The sequence below is a fragment of the Poecilia formosa genome, unplaced genomic scaffold (genome assembly GCF_000485575.1).
Source record: "Poecilia formosa unplaced genomic scaffold, Poecilia_formosa-5.1.2 Scaffold9, whole genome shotgun sequence".
NCBI classification, from domain to species: Eukaryota; Metazoa; Chordata; class Actinopteri; order Cyprinodontiformes; family Poeciliidae; genus Poecilia; species Poecilia formosa.
This window is the reverse complement of record NW_006799948.1, coordinates 4092202-4117192: the sequence shown is the minus strand read 5'-3', so window position 1 is coordinate 4117192 and position 24991 is coordinate 4092202. Positions and strand designations below refer to the sequence as shown.

General features: G+C 40.0%; 3 protein-coding genes across 5 annotated transcripts in view; 2 read left to right on the top strand and 1 right to left on the bottom strand.

Moving 5' to 3' along the window:
* The window catches only part of pphln1 (periphilin 1), a 67720-nt gene that overhangs the window by 22245 nt on the left and 20484 nt on the right, over positions 1-24991 (bottom strand). The window lies entirely within an intron of this gene.
* On the top strand, positions 185-16931 carry LOC103156810 (YY1-associated factor 2). 2 transcript variants are annotated; one of them, XM_007578992.2, is made up of 4 exons: positions 185-353; positions 707-832; positions 13437-13592; positions 13685-16931. In XM_007578992.2, the coding sequence occupies exons 1-4, from the start codon at positions 328-330 to the stop codon at positions 13935-13937; spliced, it is 561 nt and encodes a 186-aa protein (XP_007579054.1). In that variant the 5' UTR covers positions 185-327; the 3' UTR covers positions 13938-16931. The 2 variants fall into 2 exon arrangements, with proteins under 2 accessions (XP_007579054.1, XP_016519918.1); XM_016664432.1 differs by lacking the exon at positions 185-353 and adding an exon at positions 473-601.
* gxylt1b (glucoside xylosyltransferase 1b) lies at positions 17541-24362 on the top strand. 2 transcript variants are annotated; one of them, XM_016664393.1, is made up of 7 exons: positions 17541-17862; positions 18705-18915; positions 18998-19129; positions 19218-19469; positions 19559-19682; positions 19831-20003; positions 22489-24362. In XM_016664393.1, the coding sequence occupies exons 1-7, from the start codon at positions 17669-17671 to the stop codon at positions 22648-22650; spliced, it is 1248 nt and encodes a 415-aa protein (XP_016519879.1). In that variant the 5' UTR covers positions 17541-17668; the 3' UTR covers positions 22651-24362. The 2 variants fall into 2 exon arrangements, with proteins under 2 accessions (XP_016519879.1, XP_007579064.1); XM_007579002.2 differs by having other exon boundaries at positions 17543-17871.

The window sequence follows — 24991 nt, the reverse complement described above, 5'->3', positions numbered from 1 at the left end:
ACTTTTATAATGCAACTAATTAACTTCTCATCAATGTAGATGCACCTGCAATTCGTTTCCGGTACAATTTAACAAGGACGAATCACTAATAGGAGTTTCCACAGTGTCCTTGAATGCAGCATTATTCATCAAGAGGAGGAATGTCAGCCTCAGGAAATAACCGGACTCTGATTGGCCACTTCCAGTCACGTGGCGATTTCCCAAGCGGAGTTTCCACGACAGCTGGAAGCCGAGCGGGTAAAAGGCGCATCGCTTCTTTCCTGAAATAATCGGAAAATAACACGACTTCTGCTCGTCCCAGCTCCTCCAGATAAACCCTGGTCTGGCATGGGCGACAAGCGGAGCCCCACAAGGTAAGCAGCGCGTCCTAAATATTTTAACCAGGGGAGGGGAGCGGACTTAGAGGCGAGCCCACGGACCACGGAGGGGGGGGAGGAAAAATGGGCTTTTCTCTTTCGGTCTCTCCCTCTCCTTCTCGTGTATGAGCGCGTGCCATGTATCCTCGGTCGGGTGTTAAAAAAACCTCATCGGCAATTACAGTGTCAGATCACTGCGCGCGTGCAGATGATGGTTTCCTGAATCCTTTAGGCTTTTACCAGAGGTTTGCTTTCGCTATCCGAAGTCACTTTTATCCCCCTCATTTTTGCTTATAAACTCATTCTATTTTTTTTTCTCTCCTTCATTTCCACATTTATTGTCTTTAAAGGCCGAAGCGTCAACCGAAGCCCTCCTCCGACGAGGGGTTTTGGGACTGCAGCGTGTGCACCTACAAGAACACGGCAGAGGCTTTTAAGTGCATGATGTGTGATGTGAGGAAGGGGACGTCAACAAGGTAAGGCGACGGATATGGCATTAGGGTTTTATGTGTTTGGGTGGGCATTAGTGGGTCCCCTGGGAGGGAGGGATGGATGGCTGGGCTGCCCCTCACCCCTTTACATCAAAACGACACTTTGTCACGATCACCTCTCTTTTAGTGTCTATGCATGGATAATAAAATTCTTTATTAAGCATTAGTAACACATTCAAACCTTATTCCAAATACAAATATGGCTTAAAATAGTTAATAGTTGTGGGCCACGTGGCTTATTTTTTTTAAAGTTTTTTCGTTGTTTGTGTAAATGGTGGGGTTGATTATTTGGCAGAGCCAGGTCTACAAAATTGGGATTTTTTTTATTTTATTTATTTATTTATTACGTTTTTATATCCTGATTTATTTTTATTCAACATTGCTTAACCCAATTACAGACTATTATTGCAAATTTAAAACAAATACAATTTTAATGCATAGTGATGTACAAAACGGTTTCTGGTAACCTTTTTATGATTAAATCTTGTAAAGCATACCCAAAACTGTGACTTCAAAAATCTTGTCAGTTTTGTCAAATAATAGCTCTAGGATTAAGATGGGATTTTCTCGGGGCTAATTTTAGCTGGATGAGGATGCTATGAGTTGGAAAAATAGCTAAAAACAGTGTCTCGATAATTCACTATTCTCATAGCTTAATCCATTGACCATTTTGGATGTGCACTGGTGGTCATCTGTCTGAAAGAAGGCTTTCGTAATTATTGCTAGTAAAGTTAAGACAATTTTGGCTGCATGGTAACATTTCCAGTTGAAGAAAATGAGCAAGACATGGAACACATTTTCCTGATGTAACCTTGGTTTAAAATTACATTCGGAACGCTAATAATAGCATAAAGAATGGTCAACTCCAGATTCTATCCAAATGGATTGCTATACTTGTCTTACACTAGAAAAAATAAAATAATTATATAAATATAATTTAGTCTTAAAAAATTATGCATGTTTTTTCTCTTTGGTATGTTTTTTCTTAAGTCAAATTTAGCAACAGCCATATATGGATAAAATTTTCAATAATATGTTGTTAGCTTCATCAGAGAAAAACGTTTCTTCTGTTATACCTACAGATAATATAGATGTATGCTTCTTTTGTGTAAAATTGCCTATTTTACCTCAATGTAATCATACCATGACAGTGTTATTCTGCTCATCCATAGATGAGTATAATCAACCAAATCTCATCTGGTAAGTTAGGTAGACTTTTTGCCTGGAAAGTCAACTCCAGACTTTTCCTCTGTTTTCTCATTAAAAGGACTTCAAACCTTAGGAAAAGATATGAAACTACTTGCGCTTTTAATACCGCAACCGTTTCACTAAAACATTGATGTACCTTGCAACTCGCCCATGCCTACAGGGAACCGACTTCTTTCAAAACAATATACACACCCTCGATAGATGGGTAATTATACCCGCACGTCGATGGCATTAAGGTGCACAGTTCATGCAGATATATTCCCTCACACTAGAAATTGGAAGCGGGGAATTGGAGTTATTCCTGAGCGATTCTCTTTGAGAAGGAAAAACAATACAAAGGAATAAAGGAGAGGAAGTGCAGCAGTGCACTCCTGCCATGGGACATGGTGTGTGTGTGTGTGTGTGTCGTTCCATGATCTCCCTCTTGAGTGAATTACTAATTCTCCTCCTGCATTAGCACAACTTTCCCAGTGATTACGCTATCTAAGACAATGGATCTTTGATGGCCTTTGTGGTTATTTTCTTTTTCCCTGAGTGTGTAATGATTCCGTTTATTTCTTTGAATGTATGTGCGAGTGGGAGGCTTTGTTGTAAAAAGAGCAGCTGCCAGACAGACAGCCATAGCTCATTACTATGCAACAGCTTAATCAGCCTGCTGTCGGAGGGACACACACATGCACGCACTTGAGCCCAGATGCGCCCATCATGCAAATTTTCAACATGACTGCATGCATATTTGCAGGGTAACACACACACACACACACACACACACACACACACAGGCAAAAAAAAAAAAAAGCTGGAGTTCAGTTGTTGGAAGTGGTTGAAGCAGCGGACATGTTGCTGTCGCCATGTAGAGGACACTTCATCGACTCATCAAAAGTAGCTTTCAGCGCTGCCAAGAAGTCGTCTAGATCCTTATAAAAACAAACGTGACATTATTTGCCTTCCCCCTCTTTTTTGTTTTGCTTCTTAAGGATGTTGGCAAGGACACAGCTGAGAATTCCCCTCCAAACCACAAATTCCAATAACATCTCCTATGTTTGGAGCAGACATGCATCTTTAATCTCTCCTCTTTGCACATCCTCAGGTCTTTCACACTGTTGCCTTCAAAGTTTATTTGGAGTTAGTGCCAGTATTTGGGTTTGGGAACTGAAAGAAGGTTGTGTTTCTATGTAGCGACCATTTCTGTGTCGGTTCATGTGTTTTGGATACTAGTACAGATTTTTCTTGGTACAGTATTTGAGATTCTAAAAATCCTGATACTTCAAAGTCTATGAATCATGCACTTTAACAAGGGGCTTATGTCCTGCAGAAGTGACCCAGGCCTATAGCATCAAAGATGTTCTTGTTCTTCCTGGGCTTCACACTGAACCCACATGGAGTATTTGTTGAATTTTAAGCTCAGTCCTGGTCTCAACTAAAACCAATTTCAACAGAAATCAGTTTCTGTTGAAATCTCAGTTGGTTTAAGCAAACTCCATGTTAACATTTGTGAATGGAGGACGGAAGCAACCTTTCCTGTTTAGTGGACTGAAATGTCATTTATAGCCAAGAGAAACAGAAAGATTCCCAATTAGAAGTTGTTCTGGAGTGAAAGCTTCTTCAAACAAGACGGAGGCTCGTATGTCTTTTACTGAACCTTTCTGTTCAGTTTTTATTGAAGAGAAAAAAACGGTGACAGCTTATAACGGCAACAGCTGTTTGTAACCTAGCAACCAAAAATCAACAAAAGCAAGATAGTGGCAAAACAGAACCAGATCCTGTTAAGCATTCTTCAAAATAAATGACTTCCTCTATTCAAATAAATCATGTCTCACACTTAAATATATTCCACTTCACCTTTGTAATTATATACAATCATGTTCAATACAATTAATAATAATCATCATGTAAATTATGCTTAACATATAATTGTAAATCAGTCACTTATCATGCAAAATATACTGAACATCATAAGTATAAAAAAGTCATAACAGAAGTTTCAAGAAACTCTGTTTTTAATTCATACTTTGGCTAAGTATGTATGTAGATATATATTTAGAGACATTTACTTTAAATAGGTTGCTGCTAAGGATCTCTTTGAAGGTCATTGTTTCACAACCAAAGTATTGCAGAAATACTGTGACACTAATGTGATTGTGCCAAAAAGGCTGCACAGAGATTAGTGACCAAACGCTTCAAAAGAGTTGATTTCTCTTTGAGCTCACTGAAGGTAAGCAGATTTTTATGTTTGGTACTAAATAAGAATGACTGAGCCGTAGCTGCAAAGCAATGAATTCCTGTCTGACAGGGGCATAGTGTGTGCACATGTCAGAAGAAGCATCTCACAACAGCAGCTAATGGGACTTTAAATCGGCCACTCACACAGTAACAGCACTGGGTTGACACGCGAAATATCACAAAAAAGATATGAAAGCATTTGCTTGTAGACTTTAGTCCAGACATCAGGATAAATGTTTTATGCAAGCAAAGCTTAGCACATCTTGTAGAGTTTAGCACATCTTGCAGCCTGGATTCCAGTGGCGTGGGAAGATGATCTGCTGCAGGGGGTCCAGAGCTGTCTGCTGACTGAAAGCAGCGAGACGAGCCTGTGATTCTGACTGCAACCAAGCAAGCGCACATCAGCAGAACTGGACTCTTATCGGCGGTAATGGTGTCTGCAGATGACACTTTGACAAAGTGGGAACTGGCTGATGTTTCACTAATGCCGTCAACAGCTCAGATGTCAGATTTAACGAAGCACAACCTGCAGCAGGCAGAACGTTTTGGTATGTAGTGACTTCGCAAGAGCATTTTTACCCCTTGTGTAGCCTACTTTGTGTTGGTCTCAATAAAATACGACAACTTGTGTCTGTAACGTGACAAAACAGGAAAATCTGAGGGGTTATGAATACTTTTGCAAGGCTCTGTAATCCCCGTTCTAAATTTGAAGTGGTAGAGAAATGACTTTCTTGCTGCAAACCGAACGCAGTCATTTGTGCAAATTAATACAGCAAAATGCGTTGCTCCTCTACTGCTAGCTTCTCATTTACAGTATTTAATCAAAGGAGCCGTAGAGGCGGCAGCGGACGAGGCACTCATTAAATTACCAGTTTGCTGAGAAAGAGCGGGAGAGATTTTTATCTTCCTGGAAGTGCTTGGGCTCAGTCCCAGTTTTTTGAAAACAGACGCTGAATATGGAGGTCATGGTGCGGTAGTATTGTTGTGTTGTTCGATAAATGAGGGACAAAGAAACAAGTACACTGTTACACAGACTCTTGAGCAAGTCACAAGGCCTACATGAAACCATGTAGGCCAGGATGACTCATTCCAAAGGTCTGAGTATTAATGGAAAGCTGCAAAGCAACTTAAAGTCAGGCCTCTGGTCTTATGTTTGGAATCAAAGCCAACTATGGAATAAATGCTTCCGACAGGGAGTGTTAAGGCCTAAAAACTCTTAACAAAACATTACGTGGCGTAATAATCTTCTCCATTGTCAACTTCACCTGTAACATTTCAGTGAGCTGACGAGTCAGAGCCACCAGCGACGCGCTGAGCGTTTCAGATCTTGTTTTGCAACATTACAGACTCATTCTGCAGGTCAGGACAGTGAGCCTGCTCGTGTTCCCGTTAGTCCTCTCCTGTTTGTGCTCATCCCTCTCTCTTTGCGTTTGCTGTTTGCTCTTTACTCTTTTTTTTTTTCTTCTCCTCCTCTCCCCCATAGTCGAACTGAACCTCGGGCGCCTTTCTGACAGAATGACTGATGTGCAGGTTTTTCGAGAGCTCCACCTAAACAAGCACAAGCTATTCTAGCTGACTGGGAGCCTGTCAGTATTTGGCTTTTTTTTCCCCCCTAAAGCTCACCCACACAGTGAAGGTGCAAAAACAAAAAGTAAAGAAAAAACAAAACAAAGTGACTTGTTTTTCTGTTTTCCCCTTAAGGTTGGTAATGTTTGTTTTTTTTTTTTTTTTTTGTTGAAAAATTTGACAAAATCTCTGAATATTTTTTGCAGTGCTGATTTAACTGCCCTAAAACCAAATGACAACTTTAGCTCAGCCTTTTTTCAACTTCTCTAATGAGGCAAAATCAAAAAATTGGTTGTAACTTCATAAGTATTTATAGCACCAGGAACAAAATCATGTTGTTTGGACGCAACACTGACCGCCACTGTAATATTCTTGGCAATTTATTCTGCTGATCTATAAATAAGCAATGGACAGGTGAACTGCGTCATATCAACTTTTACCAACCAAAATACCAGCTGACTGTAAAGGTTTTTTGTTGCCTTCCTCATGGTGTACATAAAAAAATGTTCCTACACTCCAATCAAAAGCCCATTATTTCCCAGGTGGAAATGTTTCGTTTCATATCAACTTTCTGCTGCATAAAATGGAGGGGGAATTATGGGTGGAGTTTGTTGCGTTTTGTGAGCAGAGGTAGTGGCAGGGCGGAAGTGAAGCCTATTTTTGTGTGAAGAACCAAATCAGAGGACTGCAAATATGCGTTTTCCACCTCTGTGATTCTACCATGCTGTAAGTATTTGAACACACACAAGGATTCTGTCCTGAGGCTCACCGTTTTGCCTAGTGTGAAAATGTAAAACTGAGCAAAAGTGGTGGATTTATTTCAAAATTGTTGTGAAAAGGCCTACGGATTCTCATCAGATGGAAAAAATGTGTACAATAAGTTGGAGATTAGTGCCTCTGTCTGTTCTGCTTTCCTATAGGGATAGATGCTTTTTCAGACTGATTTCAGTGTTTATGGCTTGCAGCTAATTCCTTTTCCCAGAAAGCTTGAATATTACATAAGCTTAATAAGATGTATTCTGTTTTAATGAGATGCCTCTGCACATGTTGTCTTTTCTCATGAGAAACGCTGCATGGAAGCCACAGTTTTCCCCATTTGCCTGCTTTTATAGTGCCAGTGTGTGTGTGTGTGTGTTTCTCTCTAATTACTCAGAACTGTGATGTTAGCGGAGAATAACGTCTCAGACAGTCACATGTTTTCATCCCCTTAGGTGCTGATAAATTCCTTGGTTTGTTTTCATTGTTCTGCCGAGCTTTTGAGGCTCAAGTCATTGAGGAATGAGTGTTATTAAACACATCCACTTCTCTTTTGTGCTGGCTTTCTCTGAATATAAATGGATGCCGTGATTACATTTTCTGCTTAGTGTCGCAGATGGGTCGTTAGTGTGGGTTGCCGGTATTAGCGCTCACACATTGTACAGACAGAAAGTGTACACCTCGAACAATGAAGCTAGCTGTTATCACATCAGCACAGCTCAAAAATTATAGCTGCCCGATAAGCCTGTAATCACTGATTATGACACTGATGCATGACGCATTGTGTGTGAAGGAAGGGGATTGTGTGCAGCACAGTGTGGTCAGTGGGCTGCAGAAGGTGTCATAAACCAAAGGACACAGAGAGCCATCTGTCTGTGTATTACAGACACACACACACACACACACAAAATGGTAGCATGTACAGGCAGGAAAAAACATTAATCATCGGGTTGGAGGAGCTCCCAGGAGCAGCGTGCAACCTGCTGCTAAAAAAAACAAAACACACACACGCCGTCATTGAAGGTAATCAACTGGGTGGAAAATATGCCATTTCACAATCATCACTGAATAGCGAGATGAGATTTCCTTCTAGCTGCCCACCACCGTGCTGCATACGTGCATGCAGACCAACAGCTGTTCCGAGGGCTGTTTGCTCGTCACAGTGTGCTCGACAAATTATGGCTCGTAGTTGAAACATCTGCAGAGCCATGCTTTAGATCCAAATCATTAAAAGATCAACAGATCAGCGGGGGGGGAAAGATCAAAGTTTGCTTGCAGTGTAGAAAGATTCCTTTCTAGCCCTTGAAACAGGATCATATGTGCTGCTCCCTAATACAGTTTACATAATGGATGGTATTTTTGTGGAGATCTATTTTTATCTATTTCCTGTTACTCTGCTTTTTTTAAAGTTCATTTTCAAAGGCTTAAGTGTGTTAACTCCAGTTAAATCACTGAGGCAAAGCTACATAGATTAATCATTTTTAGTATATACAATAGAGGGAATCTCCCTTGTTTAAGTTCACTGGCTTACAAAGAAAGGAACAGCCTCTGAAATGATGAAAAACACTGAAATATATGTTCCATGAAAAGCAAATTAACCTGCAAAGATCTGAGAATGATTGAATGTGAAGCTAGCAGGTTCACATCCTTATCCAGTTGTCAAAGTCCAGACCTTGAACCTGACTGGAGGGCCCGGAAATACAAGGTATTCAGTTGTTACTGACATTGCTGAGAAACCCAATGCTCATATGGACTGGTTATAATGAAGGTTTTAGGTCAAAGCTTACCTCAAATTTAACTCTCACTTCTGCTAGTTTTTGGAATACATTTTCATCCAAGTAGTAGTGCAAAACACATCTGCATCTCTCAGGAGGACGATGGTGTAGGGTTAGCTACACCTCTCTAAGCAGCACCTTCAAGGCTCAATCAATTTCCTACATTCCAACCTTTTCACCCTCAGGCAAATCCAGAAAGATGTTAAAGAACATTAGGGGCAAGATGATAAGGAGGCCTTTTTTCATACGTCTACTTAAATTGTAAGGGTTCAATATGTCCCGACTTCAGATTTTGTTGCTCAATTTAGTTTTTGAACACACACTTTTTCCAAAAACAAAGGCAGGCCTGTTTTGGCCTTTTTAAATTATTTTTGAAAATAATATTCAAAAGGACAATTCCTTTACTTCTGGTTTTTAAACAAGGTTTGGTTGATGTACCAAATAAAACATTGACATTTTTGCTGATTATAAAAATCTAATTTAAGGGATCTACTTAATCTAGAATATTCTATTCCACAATTGTCTGCGTTTTGTAGACTCACCAACATTAGATTGTCTAGATGCTAAAAAACTATCAAATGGCCTTCACCGCATAGGAATACCACTTCGGCACTGTTTTGTGGGGAGAAGAGATGTTACGAAACTCAGAAAGACCTAATAACTGCATCAGAACGGTTCAACGATCACAATAGACGCTTAAAAATGTGTTGTGCCAGGTAAATGTGCACACACACTGTTTATAAGTCTGTCGGCAGCAATAAAGTTACCATCTGTTTCCAGCCCAGGCCATTAGTGGAGGAAGAGTGCGAGGTCAGTGAGTGCATCGGAAGGAGGGAGAGGAGTGTGAAAACCCACACTAAGATAGTGATAGATAGCATGTGTGTTTGTGCACAACATATTCAGGATGAGGTCAGCCAGAGTTCCCCGTCAGTAAAATGTGAGGGTTCAGGTTTTTTGTTTCAACTGCGCATGCTACAAGACAAAGCAAGTTGGTCTCCAACCATCTCCTTATTCTAAAATAATCCCTTGTTTTGGAGGAGAATCTTTTTTTTTTTTAAACAGACTGTGCGGTTTTGCTTGGAAAAGTCTTGTCATCCAGTTTTCCCTTCTGAAATCCAGGTCTTTGGTTTCTCCTCACAACATCCCAATTTTTCCACATGTGTAACTGTTGCAGAATTGATTGCCTGAGTGGAGCAGATATCGACTCCCAACTACTCATCCAACACCCAATATTGTCAAAGAGAATGAGCTGTTAGCATTATGTGCTGAAATTATTTTCGGAATCGATAAACTCTCTCTCTCTCTCTTTCTCTCTCTCGGACTCCTAGTCAGCAGCCAGAGAGAGCTCAGGAAAGGGCCTAAGTGGTAAGACAAACACCGTTTGATTGGGTTACCAGAGCCAGTCCTGTTTAGACTGGCTGCCTTCCTTCATACTAATAATACATCAGCTGATTGCATTGAGGTTTTGACTTCGCAGCAACCCCTCCTTCCATTTACTTATAGCAACCATCTCAGAGTTGATACGAAGGCAAGCAGACGCAAACCCTTTTAACAAAATACCTCAAGCTGGACAATAAGACACCGTCTGTGCATTTCCTTGCTTGTTTTCTTTAAAAGAACTGAGGCAGCCAGAGGGTCAGTGAGTTCACCACCATCACGTCAGAGTTGCTACAACAGAGCTAGCGGCAACCCTGAAAAGGCTTGCGGGCTTTGTCACAAAGTGACACAGCTCAACATAGATAATATGGACCAGGTGTACTTTCTATGGCAACAAAAAAAAAAAACATTCAGCTTAGTCGGGAAAAATAGGCAAAAGTGCAAGTTAACTACTTTATACTGGGTGTCAAATGTTGGCTGCGTTTCTCAAAATGGCTTTTCAACGATATTAAAGGGGAGTAAGTCTTTGACTGTTGTCCAAATGGAATATTATCGTGCTGATTTTATTTTATTATGCGATTGATTTAGTGCTTATTGTGACAGCGTCCTTCTAAAGCAAGTAGAGCACGGTTTAGTGTTCTCTGATTTATTGCATTAATGAGGAGTAATAGACTTAATGGGTCTGTAATGACAGTAAATTACATTGCTGAACAAAGGAATTCCATATAATCACACTTTATTGCACCGTCTTTCATTGTTGCAGGAATATTGAACATAAAGAAAGCTTCAAACTCTTCACAGCTCTGAAGACTTGAAGGCATCTATCTTTAGTTTAACAAGGATGTCAGCAGTTTTGCTGCATCTTGCTGACAAGACAGACATATTAAAGCATCTCACTATCTCCTCCCCATCAAGACAGTTATGTAGGCCAAGAGACCCATTTGCATTTCACTCTACCCTTGCTTGTTCCAAATTTGATTCTGTAAAGACACTGATAAGTCTGAGAAAAGGCTAATAAGAGCCTTTTTGAAGCTGTGCCTAAATTTAGGTCACCCCAGAATCGCTAAACAACCATTTCCCCCCTCTGAAGAAGACAGCTGACCGCATATTCCCTCCTTTTGCGGAAAATGGCCAAAAGCTGCTGCATTAAGCCGAACGGGCCATAGAGACTCATTTTGGTCAAAATCTGGCCCGGGGTTCTGCAATACTTGTCCAAAAGGGCCGACACTGCAGATGGTTTCGGCTACTCTGTGTTACCAGCCTTATGATTAAATTTGGCAGCTACAAATATCCATTTAATTTTCATGAAACCAAAGTCTGCAGTTTGTTTCTGGTAGAGCTGCTGTGGTAGAGCATTCGTGAGCTTAAATCAGATGCATATTTTGATACATTTACCAATTCCAGATTAGGGAAACTTAGTAATTGTAAAGAAATAATAATAATATAAAAACTGTTTTGATGCCACATTAAATTTACATTTTAAATAAAGCTATTGGTGTTTTAGTTGTAAATATATCTATGTATCAAAAGGCTGGCATACAGAAATGGAAAAACTTTGCTCTCAGGTTGAGTCCTGTAACTGCTCACTGCTCTCAGTCTACATTTCACTTGGCATATTTGCATCAATCTACATTCATTGTTGCAGTGATGTGCATAAATGCACTTGAGTGGACAATTTTGCATCTGTTTTTTTAAAGACACTATTGTCAAAATAAATGACACCCCCGTTTGTGCAGCGTTTGTCCAGGTTTGCTTTGGGAAGCACAAACCAAAATCATTCCTGAAAACAAACTTACAACTTTATGGTGCATTCAAGGAACAACTTGTAGATTAGGAAGCATACAATGGTCTAAAAATGGAATCTGCAACTCTCCAGTTTCTAAGTACATGTCAAAAATTATTGGTGGGGCTGATGTGCCATTAGATTTCCCTTCCTAGTCCAGTGTAAGGATTCAAATGACCGGTAGGGAAATTCTTCATACAGCAAAAAGGGTTGAATTAGCTAAAAGTAAAAAGTCTTTTCAGTAACTTGCAAAATATACAGAACTTTAATGTTAATCGGTGTCAACAGGCAATAGTCCAAACTGAGAAAAACAAAACTAATTTAGACCAAGCAATGCAATTGGATTTATCTTATAAGGAGCTCAGTTAAATCTTATATATGAATGTTCATAGATTTCAGTTAGCAAACAGGACTTCAACTTGTACAACACTACAACAGAACTGCCATCTTACCCAGCAAATGAGATCAACCAAACATCAGGATAGTAGCAGAAGCTCAGAAAGACAATGACTAACAACATGATTAACAATTAAAAAGAAATCTTAGTGACATTTATCCAGAGCAGCATTAGCAATATTCTAACCAGAGGAACATATGGATTAAATAAAAGAGCATAACTGATTACCAGCATAACTGATTACCAGCCAAGACCAAATGATAGAAAAAGAGAAGAATAAGTTAATAGCCAAAACAAATAAAACATGCTGAGGAACAGAAGCTGCAGCTTACCGGTCATTTGTAAAATCCTCTGCATTGTCATTCAAAGTGGAGTAAGCTATCCCTAGATTGTTATGATCAAATTTATCACCACTTTCCCTTATTGTCTTCTTCTTGACTTTTTTATTGGCGGTTGGCAAAAAACATCTGGTATTCATTACCACCACCTACTGGTTTACCTGCATATTCCAGGCAGGAGAAAAACTTCAAAGACAATGCTAATTTGGTTAAATGTTTTAGTTTTCCCTAGCAACAAAATGCAATTGGCTAATTAGCCAAACTAAGAGGGCACTTTGATCGATGTCTCAGCAGAGAACAGACGAGTATGTCGAAGGAAATTCACTATTAAATGTGAGTTAGTTTGTAGGGTTATGCAAATAAGTAATTCAGATTACATTTCAGCTCACAGTATGAAGGAAAACTGGCTACAAATTTTAAATAATGTTTGTAGATAATTTTTGTAAGTCAAGCACTGTGTACCAGTCAAGTACAGAATAAAGATGTCGGTGGTTAATACTGTGCTTTAGAAAATCTAAGATTATTAGTGGATAATCCAGTCCAAATATCACAAATCAAATTATTTTTTATGATTTGTAAAATAAATTTTCCAGATATCAGAAAGCAGTGAATTTGCCTTTAAGCTCCACACTGCCAAATCAGAAACCACCTTTAACCTTGTTGGTCGATGATTTGTTCAGTAGATAGATGAGACCTGACTCCTGCCAAAGCCTTTGACAGGTTTTTTTTTTGTTTTTTTTTTGCTGTCAAATGTATAGAATGCTACAAAAACTGCTGCAGAAAATCCATAGATTTGAGTTTGCAGAAGTGTCAAATTTAAAAAGGGAAATTCAAAGAAATTCCATTTGCATTAACCTGAACCAATATTATCCTACATGTATCTAACCTGCAAGAGTTTTAAAACACCTCTGCAGAAATTTTATGCCTCTTGGATAGTGAAACGTGTGCACTCGTGCATTTTTAATATGCCATTTTGAGCCAACATTAAAACTCAGCAGTACCGTCCTTTCTAGTACCAACAGGCTTTTTTAGCTCTTCATTACAACAGTAGGCCAGCGGGAGTTCATGTGCTCTCTGTGATTTTCCCTCTCATTAATCTGCCACACATCTCTCTTCTCTCTGCTGCTTCATGTCTCTCTTCAATACCCTCCTCCCGCACAACCAGGAAGCCTCGTCCCGTCTCCCAGCTCGTCTCCCAGCAGCAAGTAACGCAGCAGTTTGTTTTACCATCACAGCCCAAAAAGGAAAAGAAGGAGAGGGTCGAGAGGGACAAGAGTGAAAGAGAGCCAGCACCCAAGAAGAACAGCCACAAGAAGATGAGGTAAACAAGTTAATTCTGGTTTTAGGGGTCAGTATGAACCTTGCACTAGAACTAAGGATTATACATTGTTTACGCTTTGGTCCCCCTACTAGGCCAAGATTAAAAAATATTGACCGGAGCAGCGCCCAGCATCTGGAGGTGACAGTTGGAGACCTCACGGTCATCATAACAGACTTTAAGGAGAAGGCCAAGCCCTCGTCCACATCCACTCCTTCCTCCAGCTCGGCCTCGTCGGCCGACCATCACAGCCAAAACGGCTCCGGCTCAGAAAACACGGAAAAGAGCCTTTCCCACTCTTCCGTATCCCGAGGAGAGGGAAGCTCAGTAAACGGGGAGTCCCTCTGATTCCCCCCCAACACCTCACAGGAAACCTGCGTCTCCAGGGCCCTCTCCATTGTCACTAGTGGAAAAACTTTTTGGGTGGGAAAGGACGATGTTTTGAAGATTCTGTTTTTGAAAGGTAAGATTTGTTGTTTAGACACCAAAAAGATTCTCCACAACATTACGAAGACATGTTTTGCTGAACTGACAAAAGTCTGCTGCTGGAATATGGACTTCCAAAAAGTTTGGTCCTAATGAAGAACTTATTAAAACTTGGGACAAACTTTGGACAGAGCACTCGATCACCTTGAGTTGAGATTTAAGGTTTCTTGTAAGAACTGCACAGTCCTACTGTTATCATCATCATCATGGTCAGCAGCTTCTTCTATCCCAACCTGGAGATTTCCGGTTTAAAAACTCAAAGCATGAGCTTTCTCTGTCTCACCAGCGACTCTCGAACCCTACAGCGAACCTTTACCGTTGATCTGGAAGCTTCTTTCTAGCACAACAGTTTATTGCAAAATACCTACAGGAGATTTGGTAATGAAAGCATGATTGAATATGTAAAAGTCGGGTGAAAGTCACACTGATCTGAAAGGTAAAACCTGGAGTTGAACAATGTTGCAAACAATCTGCTTTTTTCCTCTCTACAGAGAGAGAAAGTCAATACAAGGTGTTGTGTGGTGGAATAAAATATTAACCAAGGGACTCCCTTCACTAGACACATCAAGACCTAAAGTACATTTGTACTTTGAATCTCAGAGTAGAAACATTCCATCAGGATGCCTGTTATGCTGCCACTTTTGTTTTTTTTGTTTGTTTTTTAAACATTGCTATAGTAAGAAGTCAACATCCACTCACGATCATGAATATCACATTCATTTTGGGCTTTGTGATTAGAATACAAAATAGAGGTTTTAAGAAGTTGAAGTATTCAGAGGTAGTCCTTCTTTTCTGCCAGTCCCACTCACATCAAAACATAAACGGAGCCTCAACATGATGCTTCCTCCACCTTTCTTGACAATTGGTACTGTATTTTTTCCTCCAAACTTACTTCTTGTCATTGTGACTAAAAAGTTTCTTAATTCTCTAGGACTATAAAGCTATCCCAAACACACATCAAGCCTCGTTTTGGAAAAGTTACCTCGACATTTCTGAATGGTAACCCAAAGCCTTGACCTCTACCTTAGCAAACATATCTAGATTAAGATTGAACCTCTAAAATTCACACTTGGCCTGTGAAGAGTGGATGCAAACTTCTTACTGCAGAGCCGGCATGAATCGTACGTCACAGCAAAGGCATTCCCTGATGTCAGCCTCTTTCGGCACCATGACAGTCCTTGTGAATCTTCTGGGGAATGTGGCGAGTGGTCGAGGTGCTGACTCAGCCTCTGATTCCACTCGTTTTTGGCCAGCTGCCTCCACCTTGATGCACTACACCAGTCTAAAACTTCGTTCGTGCTCCTCCCCCCGCCCCCTCAACCTTTTCTCTACAAAAATTTAATAAACTGTTAACATTCATAATGATACACCAGGGATCCTACTTGTCAAATTCCCTACGATGGAGATTTATATTTATAGACACATATTCTAAAGGCTGGAGATGTGCAAATATGCAACATTTTTGTGCTTTTCTTGAACTGGAGCTCGTTTCAAACCAGGGTTACTGTTAAAAGTCGCTGATCGCACAAGAGGAGGAAGATACCTCAGCTAAGTGTAAAAGGTGGTAAAGTGACTGAAGCTGTAAATGACTCCAGTATGCTTCTTGCAACCCGTGTGATCTGCAGAGAGGGCTCAAGTCCTTGTGAAAAAGCACAAGAAGCCCATTTTTACCACTCGACGCAAGAGAAAAATAAGAGTGGACTTCCCGACACGAACTTTGACAAAGCGAGGACTTCAGAAACTGAGAAGCTTTAGAGGACAATAATCTCCAGCAGAACCACCACAGATGAACTCCACCGTAACCTCTAAGACCTGTAGAATAGTTGAACAGAGAAAATAGCTTTCTATAATATTCTACTACAATGTTTGGATGTGGTTATATTCATCATATCAGTGTTGTCGAGATTTTTACATTTTAGCTCACAGCCAGAGAAGTGTCACAGCATGATATTATTAAAGTCTTGATATATTGTGGAAAAGGCAGCGTCTCTTAGTTGTTAGGACTGTTTCATGTGTCCATTGCATCCACCACTCTAGCTGGGACTAGGTGTGTGAACTCAAAGATTCATTTGTGGCAAAAATGGAAAGAAATTGCAACTGTATCACTTATTGGTAGTGGGTTTTTTTTGGTTTTTTTTAATTATTATCATTCGTCATGCTTTACCATGCTCCTTTGTTTAAACTGTGTTTATTATGTGTCTAAATAAGTAACTTACCAAATTAAAAACAAGAAAAACTCGTCTTGCGTATTGTACACACACACACCCAGCTATTATTTCAGACATGCAAGTGCCTGTAGGCCCCAGCCTTCTTTTTCTTTTTCTTTTTCTTTTTTTTTTTTCCCAACTTGGCTACCGGACTGGGAATAACTATTACTGCTTCTGTTTTCCTCACAATACACGTAAGATCAGTTTTCATCAAAACAGACATTGCTCAGTCTCAGGGCAGATGAGAGAACTCCAAAGCACAGCAAGCTCAAGTAAACATTCGTTTTATATATTTTTGTGTACTTATATTTTCACAACTTTTGATCAAAATGTCTTTTGTTTTAACGCACCTGTATCGATTGTCGATGCAATTTTCTCCGAACTTAATGATAATTCAATTGACCTTCAGGTCTGTCTGTCAAACGTACCCCACTCATTGAGAGCAAAGCCAAACTGAATGAGTCCTTTCAGGGAACCCTATTCATTTTTCCGCTCCCACCCTTCCCCCTCCAGAGGGTCTCTGCTGGGGAGCGGTTTCAGGTTAAACACCGCGAGAACAGAAGATCTTCTTCCACTGTTCCCCTTCAGAATAAAGGCATGTGAGCCAAAAACTGAAGTGAGTTTTAGTTGAGTATTATACGAGTAAAAATCAGACTCTTCAAGCCGTTCAAAGTTGACCATTCCTGATCACTTTGTCGATAACCACCAGGAAGAGAATCAAGAGATTGTGACTCTTCTATAAATTTTCTGATTTAAGCTTCTTTTTTTACTTGCATTAGAAAAAAAGATGCATTTGGAATTAAAACTAGCAAACATCTAACAATTTAAAATAATGAGCAACACAGGAAGTACAGTTGCGAGGGTTAGTAATTGAACATCTGAGATAAAGAAATTTAAAATCTTTGAACATCAGTAATAGAAGAAAATATGATACAATCATTTACAATGTTTACCGAAATTAAAATAGTAATTAATACAATGTATGTTGTGCTTAGTGTTTGTAGATTGTATTATTTTTATGTTTTTGTGGTGTAACAGATACCTGTTGTAAATTAGACAGACTCAAGAGCTTTTTCCTGTATAAATAAAGGATTGTATAAATAAAATCTACAAATGCAAAAGAATAATAAGGTCCACTTAATGCTTCATGAAATAAACGATTAAAACAGTTTAGCTTAAAATGCTTGTGGAGGTAGTTGTTGATCTTCAAGATTACCACCAGAGGGCGACATTGTCTTCGTTCGATTCAGTCAAAAGGGTCTTATTTTCCAAAGCGCAACAGGAAGAGCTTCCGCAAGTGGTCTAACTTCACTGCTAGCCAAAAATCAGAAAACGTTAGTTTCTATGTCATGACTTTAGTTCCGAGATGCGTTTTCGAACACCATAATGCGGCGTTACATACGTGCACTGCTGTTGTGCACGGTGTTCGCCGTGTTTTCGGGCTTGTATGTTTACAGCAAGCTGTTTAACACGGACGTCTCGGCCGGAGGACACGGAGCGAGGAGGGCTTTCATCCCACTGAGAGGCACCGGAGGCAGGCGGGGGTCCGCGGTCAGAGCCGGGCCCCAGAAACCGCACTGGTACAATAGGTAGTTCGGGGTATTATTATTTGGGAATTAGGTGGGCTACATTTAAAAACGTGTTCAAATTGCATGTTTGAAAGCGTAGTTTGAGATCCAAAAGTTCAATCCGAGAGATGCATAGGAATGTGGCAGTGATTAAGCACTCGTTGCAGAAACATCAACTTGATCTATATTTTTTTAAAATGACTTTTTGTAATAAATAGATCTTACATAATGAATGTGTTTCGGACATTTTTACTGCACCCATTATTTTGTGTAAGAACACTGGTGTTATATTTATAGATGCCTTTAGGGGTCGCTGTTATTGTTCTTTAAGTCTGAATTAATTCAGAAATCATTCATTTCTTGTGTAATTTATTGATCTGTATCGACAGACTGGTCAAACTACAAAGTGTGGTTTTCTAGTGAAATCAAGCAAAGAGAAATCTGAAAAGTGTGTTTTTTGGGGGGATATGTCTCTAAAGATCTAGAGTGAAATTCTTGTCCATTCCTTTTGGTATATTAGCTGAGATTCAGCCAGGTTGGATAGAGAGCCTCCATGAGATCTAACCCACACCATGATGCTGCCACCACCATGCTTCATTATGGGGATGGTGCATTCAGTGGACATGTTAGTTTTCAGTCACACGTAGGGGTTTTGCATGTGGGCCAAAAAGTTAAATTTCGGTCTCATCGGATCAGGGTTCTTTCTCCATGTCGCCATATTTGTTTGCTTATTGACCTTTTTTGTGAACAAGCAAAAACAAAACAAAAAACAAACAGAAATAATATAATAGTATAAGTTTAATCTCTTTAGAATACCTCTTTCTGCAATATAAAGCTCAAGTCTTTCCCCTCAGGTATATCATGCGTCAAAGTGGGGGGGTAGAAGATGCGGGGAGCGGCGTTCGGAGGAGACCCGAGCCCACCATGCACCTGGCCGTGGTGGCCTGCGGGGAGAGGCTGAAGGAGACCCTCACCATGATCAAATCCGCGGTGCTTTTCAGCGTCAAGCGCCTCTACCTGCACGTCTTCGCTGAAGATCAGCTCCACGCCAGCTTCGTGGGGACTGTGAGTTACGTTCCGTGTTACTATCGGGGAACTTTGCCTTTCCCACTGCTCGTCGTCAGCACTTTGTACCGATGCGTTTCAGCTGGAGTCGTGGCCCGATTCGTTCCGCTCGAGGTTCAACTACACCGTGTACTCCATCAGCTTCCCCAGCGAGAATGCCGGCGAGTGGAAGAAGCTCTTTAAACCCTGCGCCTCTCAGAGGCTCTTCCTACCCGTGAGTTGCTCAGAGAAGAAAATATATACTTGGAGCAGCCTCGAGGTCAACATCTTTGTGATGGGATTTGTGATTTGTCATTTTGTAGCTGATCTTAAAGGACATTGACTCGATCGTGTACGTCGACTCCGACATCCTCTTCCTTCAGCCCGTAGATGGCTTATGGGACTTCCTGTCCCAGTTTAGTCCTTCCCAGCTGGCGGCCATGTCCCCCGAACACGAGGAGCCCCGCATCGCCTGGTACAGCCGCTTTGCAAGGCACCCTTTCTACGGCAGGACGGGTATCAACTCTGGGGTCATGCTTATGAACATGACAAGGATGAGAAGCACCTTTTTTAAGGTGAGCTTCCTTCTTTTGACCACAAGAGGGCCCCATTCTCCTGTGTCTGATGTCCACCAACGTCTGAAAATGCTCGTTTGTGTTGACAGAACGATATGACCCGAGTGGGACTGCGCTGGGAGGAGCTGCTGATGCCTCTCCTTCAGAAATACAAACTGAATATTACCTGGGGAGACCAGGACCTTCTCAATATTATTTTTCATCATAATCCTGGTAAGCGTGCACATCCTTATAGTACGGATTCTGCACTTTCAGATGATGCATTTCAATTAAAAGCTTCAAAATTGAACGCATACTTTGGTAATACCATGGATTTAACCAGTGAGTGTTACCTCTATTTTTTCTGTCCACCTGCTCTCAGAGTTTCTGCTGGAGTTTCCATGCAAGTGGAACTATCGCCCTGACCATTGCATATACGGCAGTAACTGTGCCTCGGCCGAGGAGGACGGCATCTACGTCTTGCACGGAAACAGAGGGGTTTACCACGACTACAAACAACCGGCTTTCAGAGCCGTTTACGAGGCAATAAAAAAGGTGTGTAAAGTTGTCATCAAGGGCCTGAGACTGCCAATGAACAGGTTTTATTTTGCATTTCTGTGTTGATTCGGAAGTTGCGTTTTACAGTATTTTTCTAGATCAAAGACGGTTTCCCGTGCGCTTCAGATCCCCCAGTAGACTCTTTTGCTCGTTTTCATACTTTGCTTCAATTCAGATCACTAGATTTCATATCTCGAGGTATTTACCAACTAACCTTGCATTTCTAGGTTGTATAACACTTATTTCAAAGTTGGTCTAGATAAAACACAGCTAATTCAACTAACGTATTGCCTATATGGAAAAGAAATCAAGGAAATATCTTTATAGTGTCAGACAACAGAATTGATAGAAATCAAACATATCACTGTACTTGAGGAGGGGTGGACATTTATCGCATTGTTTGTTTATTGTGAAAAATTTCTTATAAAAATTTTTGATTTATCGTCTCAAATTTCAATTAATGATTAAAAAACTGGGAGTTTTATTGTAAATGTTATTTTTACTATTTGCTTCATTGTTTGTTCCACAAGAGAATCAACAAATATCAGTAAATGAAACTATTATTTAATGTAGTTAGTGTGTGCAGATTAGTGATACAAGTCGAACTTCTTTAAGAAGAACCCCATTTCCCAAATGGAAATGTTTTACAGCAGCATTTAAAAAAAAAGTAAAAGTAGTACTAAATAGTTTTTTCATCATAATTTCTATTGTTTTCACAAAATGTCATGATAAAATTCTAAATACAACTAATATGTAGCTTGAAAACAGTTACTAGAGTATTTTTCTATTCCAAGTTTGCCTTCCTTCAGAAAAAAAGAAAAGTCCCTCGCTTGTAAAAAGAAAAAAAAAAAAAGTCTCCTGGGTACATCAAAGTTTAAAGAGCGGATTGACAAGGCCGCTCTAAGTCTTGTTGGTTTAATTTAGCTCGACAACTGATGAAAGCCGTTTCCACCCTCGGTGACCCAGCTGCTGTCCTCCGCGACCTCCTGCTTCTCTTTCCGGGATGAGATTTTGGATTGCTGCTGACCCCAAAGAGCAAAAGGGCTTTAGAGTTCCCAATTGCCTCGTGCAGGAAAAACACCAATCTTCATCTTCGGCAGACGCTCGGATTGAAAGCTAATTTCCCCCATGAGGATGTTTATGAGTTGCTTTCCCGCTGTTTAATGATATCGACGACACAAGTGGCATTTACTTAATGAAGCCATCAACACTGCGAGTCTCATTGCTTTCCCATTGAACGTAGATCAAACTGATGGTTTATCCATACCTTACCCATAGCCTGGAGTTAAGACTGTAAGCTTTACAGGACGGGATCAATGACACTACTGGACACGTGTACTACCGGCTGTGCACATGCACATTTTTTCCCCCCACTCCAAACACTGCTTTTTATAGATTTGTGATCAACTCTGATTTGCCAGGAGGATCTGAGCAAATTGGTTAATCTTCTGTGTGGTTAAAATGTCTGGGCAGACTATTTAATCCATTTCAGTTTGCTTAGATGCAGCGGTACATTTATTTATTTATTTTATTTTTTTTTTTTTTGCACCTCATAATTGATCAGAAAGGAGTGGAAGAACATCATCACAGAGTTCCTGCTCGACAACAGAGAAATGTTTCCAAATGTGTTCATGTATCCGTCAATATCTACTTTCCTCCCTCCGTCATCGATCTGTAGCTCCATCCATCTCAAGTTTGGTGCAAGTTTCCACCGTAACTGTCCAACCATGTTTAGTTTTACCCTATTATCCAGAATGATTTACAAATAAGGACATTTAATATCATTGGTAGCATTTCAATGTTGTCATTCCAACAAATGAAAAGAGTGATTTTCTGTAGCGTGGCGTCACTGCTGGCCGACAATCCCTCGACCAAGTCGTGACACTCATGTCAGCAAAAATTATTTTAAAGTAGTAATAATAATAATAAAGCCAAAGGTTTAAATAAATACACTTTAAGACATACTGATACACCTCTACTTGTTGTCTGCAGTCCTCCTTCCCCTCTCTTCGTAGCAAAAAGTCTGAGAAGCAGCTGTTCATTTTTTATTTTTTTTTACCATTGGCGATGCATTTGGAGCGCGATTCCAGGCACGGACAGCCACACAAAAATCAATAACACCAACTGTAAATGCAACTTTATGAGCAACGGGCCTGTCTGGCTTCGGGCTCGTAAAAAAATGCCGATCTCTTTGCGACCCAACATCAAGGAGCCCGACCGCAAGCAAATGAGCTGGCATAAAAAATGTTAATTCCCCTTTGATTTCCTCGGAGCATTGTAAAGAGCCCTTCATTATTGGGAAATCGTGAAACCTCTACTGCCATCTCTGGTTATTACTGGACACTAAGCCTATAGAATTACCCGGAGACCGACTGTGTAGAGCAGTTTATGTTTAGCCGGGTTTACCGGTCACGTTTACGGGCCCCGAAGGACACGAGTTTGCCTCGAACCTTACAACATCCGCATTCTTTTGTCTTTCCAGTATTCTTTTGGATCGGACCCGGTCGCTTCTTTGCTGGATCCTTTGACGGAGGAACTACTGAAGACGACTCACACCTACTGCGGCAAATCCAATGCGCTCTTTACCAAGAGACTAGCGCTCAGTCTGGAAAACATAAACAGGAAAACTCCACATGGACGATGACGTCTACGGTAAAGTTGAGTTGTAACGCACTGACAGAACTTTCAAATCACAAAACTTTGTGATAACATGCGATGATGCAGTGAAGATTTGACGTTCTGTTGGAGATCGGCTCCTTGGAGCGCCGACCAGAGGATGGCGTAAAACCACTGAAACCTGCTGCAAACAGTCCAGAGCTAAGAGGCATATGTTACAGATGTATAGTTATCTAATCCAGTATTTGTTTTTGTGGCAGTGTTGGAAGAATTGACATCTCAAAAGCATTCTTTGATGTAGCAAGCCTCTTCCGTTGAGGAAATGGAAATCTTCTTGATGTACTTTTAGTTCTAAATCTGATTGAAAGTGTAAAAACTAAGAAGAAGAAGAAGAAAGGCACTGGAATTTCCATATTGGAGAATTTATTGAACTTTTATTAAAAGAAAGTTGTAACCACTAGAGAAGTGGATAAAAGGTTTTGATATCAGTGTGCAATGGACCACTTTTTTTTTTCATTCCTTTTTCTTTTTTATAACTTTCAGAAATTACTTAAACTAGGAACCTCCTGACTCCAGGACTCAGGGTTGGTGTCAGAAGCCCAGATAAAACTTAACTTCCGATACCTGTTGTTCCACCGTCTGTTTCTCTATCAATTGTTCAAATTCTTAGCTTATTTTCATGTACACATCTGGCCAAACTGTACTGTAGGCCATGCAGACTTTTTGGTTGCTTTAACCTGTCTGTGTTTTCCAGTGTTTGACAAAAAGTAGCTTCACCTTGCAATCCGACTCAGTCTTGAGCTGATTTGCCCGCTATGCTACATAGACGATTATTCAAGTTGAAGAAAGAGCTGGGGACAGCAGCTGAAACACTAATTAAAATTTATGATACTCAAAACTGTCATTATTTCACAGTAAACTTGCAAATTAATTGGCAGTAAAAATGGAACAAAACATGAATTTATTGAGGACTGCAGTTGTGGAGTCAGTTGTATGTCTAAAAGATAAATGGTTAAGCTACTTGCACTTCCAATGACCCACTGTTAGAATATTACAGTAGCTTTCTTAAACTAAATAATCGATGTTGGAGGTGCTTAAGGCCGTCATGTAAAAACTCTGCCTTGAGGAAAATGGACGAGAGACTTCAGTGTTCACCGTTTTACGAGTGAGTTAAGTGCTGCACTGTTGGAATACTAATGTAAACCAGATAAAACTGATAGAACTGTTAATTTACTGCTTATAAATTGATTTTAATTATGTATTGAAGTCTAGGGCTGGTATCAGGGACCGATGATCCTGACATGCTGAACTTCAATACGATGTTAGTAAAAGTGACTGTACATTGAAAATGTTTAAACATTTAGCAGCTCTTTACTTGTTGGTGTCACATTACCAAATCAGATGTTATATATATATATATATGATGAAAATGTGGGCAAAGTACCAAAATGGAAATTCTACCCTTTCAAAGTTTTCTTTTGCAAAGTGATTTCTTTTTTACAGTTTTAAAAAAAAAAGAGTCATAGCTCTTGTGTTAATGTGTTTTTTAAATAATGTGTTGATTAGTATTCAGGTGTAAAAAAAAAAAGACTGTTGAATGTGAGAACAACCCACTTCTGATACCAAAGACTTGCTTCTGTAATGAAAGTTTGTGCATCACTGAATGTATTTCATGTTGTAAGGAGTTAAATGTGTATTATTCAATGTTGCTGATTTTTGGGATTTCATTAAAGAACATTTCAATTTTATATCTATTTCGACAGTACTTTATGTGGCCACCAGGGGGAAGCATTTTTCAAACGTTTATTAGCGGTCATTACTTGTGCTTTAAGTAATGAAACCTATTTTCAGATTAATTTAAATTAAGAAGGCATACTGCCCTGTAAAATATTCATCATCCTTGAAATTTTGTTGCTTCACATTTAACTGAATAAAATCCATGAACTTTGAGGGACTTTATTCCAATTTTATGTGGTAGACCAACATCATGTTTTAGATAATTGTAAGGTGAAAGGAAACTAGTCATGATTTTTTTTTTTTTGTTGTTGTTTTGTACATGCATCCATAAGAAGTAAAGTATTTAGCTCCTTGTTTATTTTCAATATAAATCCAGCTGTCCTTTATGTGAAGGTTTTGGAGAACAGTGAGAGAAAATTAGCATCATGAAGACCAAGGGGAACACATCAATGGTACGGTTTTGGAAAGCTTTAAAGCACTTTTGAAGCTTTAATCTCATGGAGCACTGTACGCCAAGAAGTATTTTTGGTGTACAGTCAACCTAAGCTTTGCAGGATGGGCAAAAAGACCATCCTGCTGCAAATACCTCTAGAGTCAGGTGGGAGATCTTGATGTTGGGATATCTAAACCGT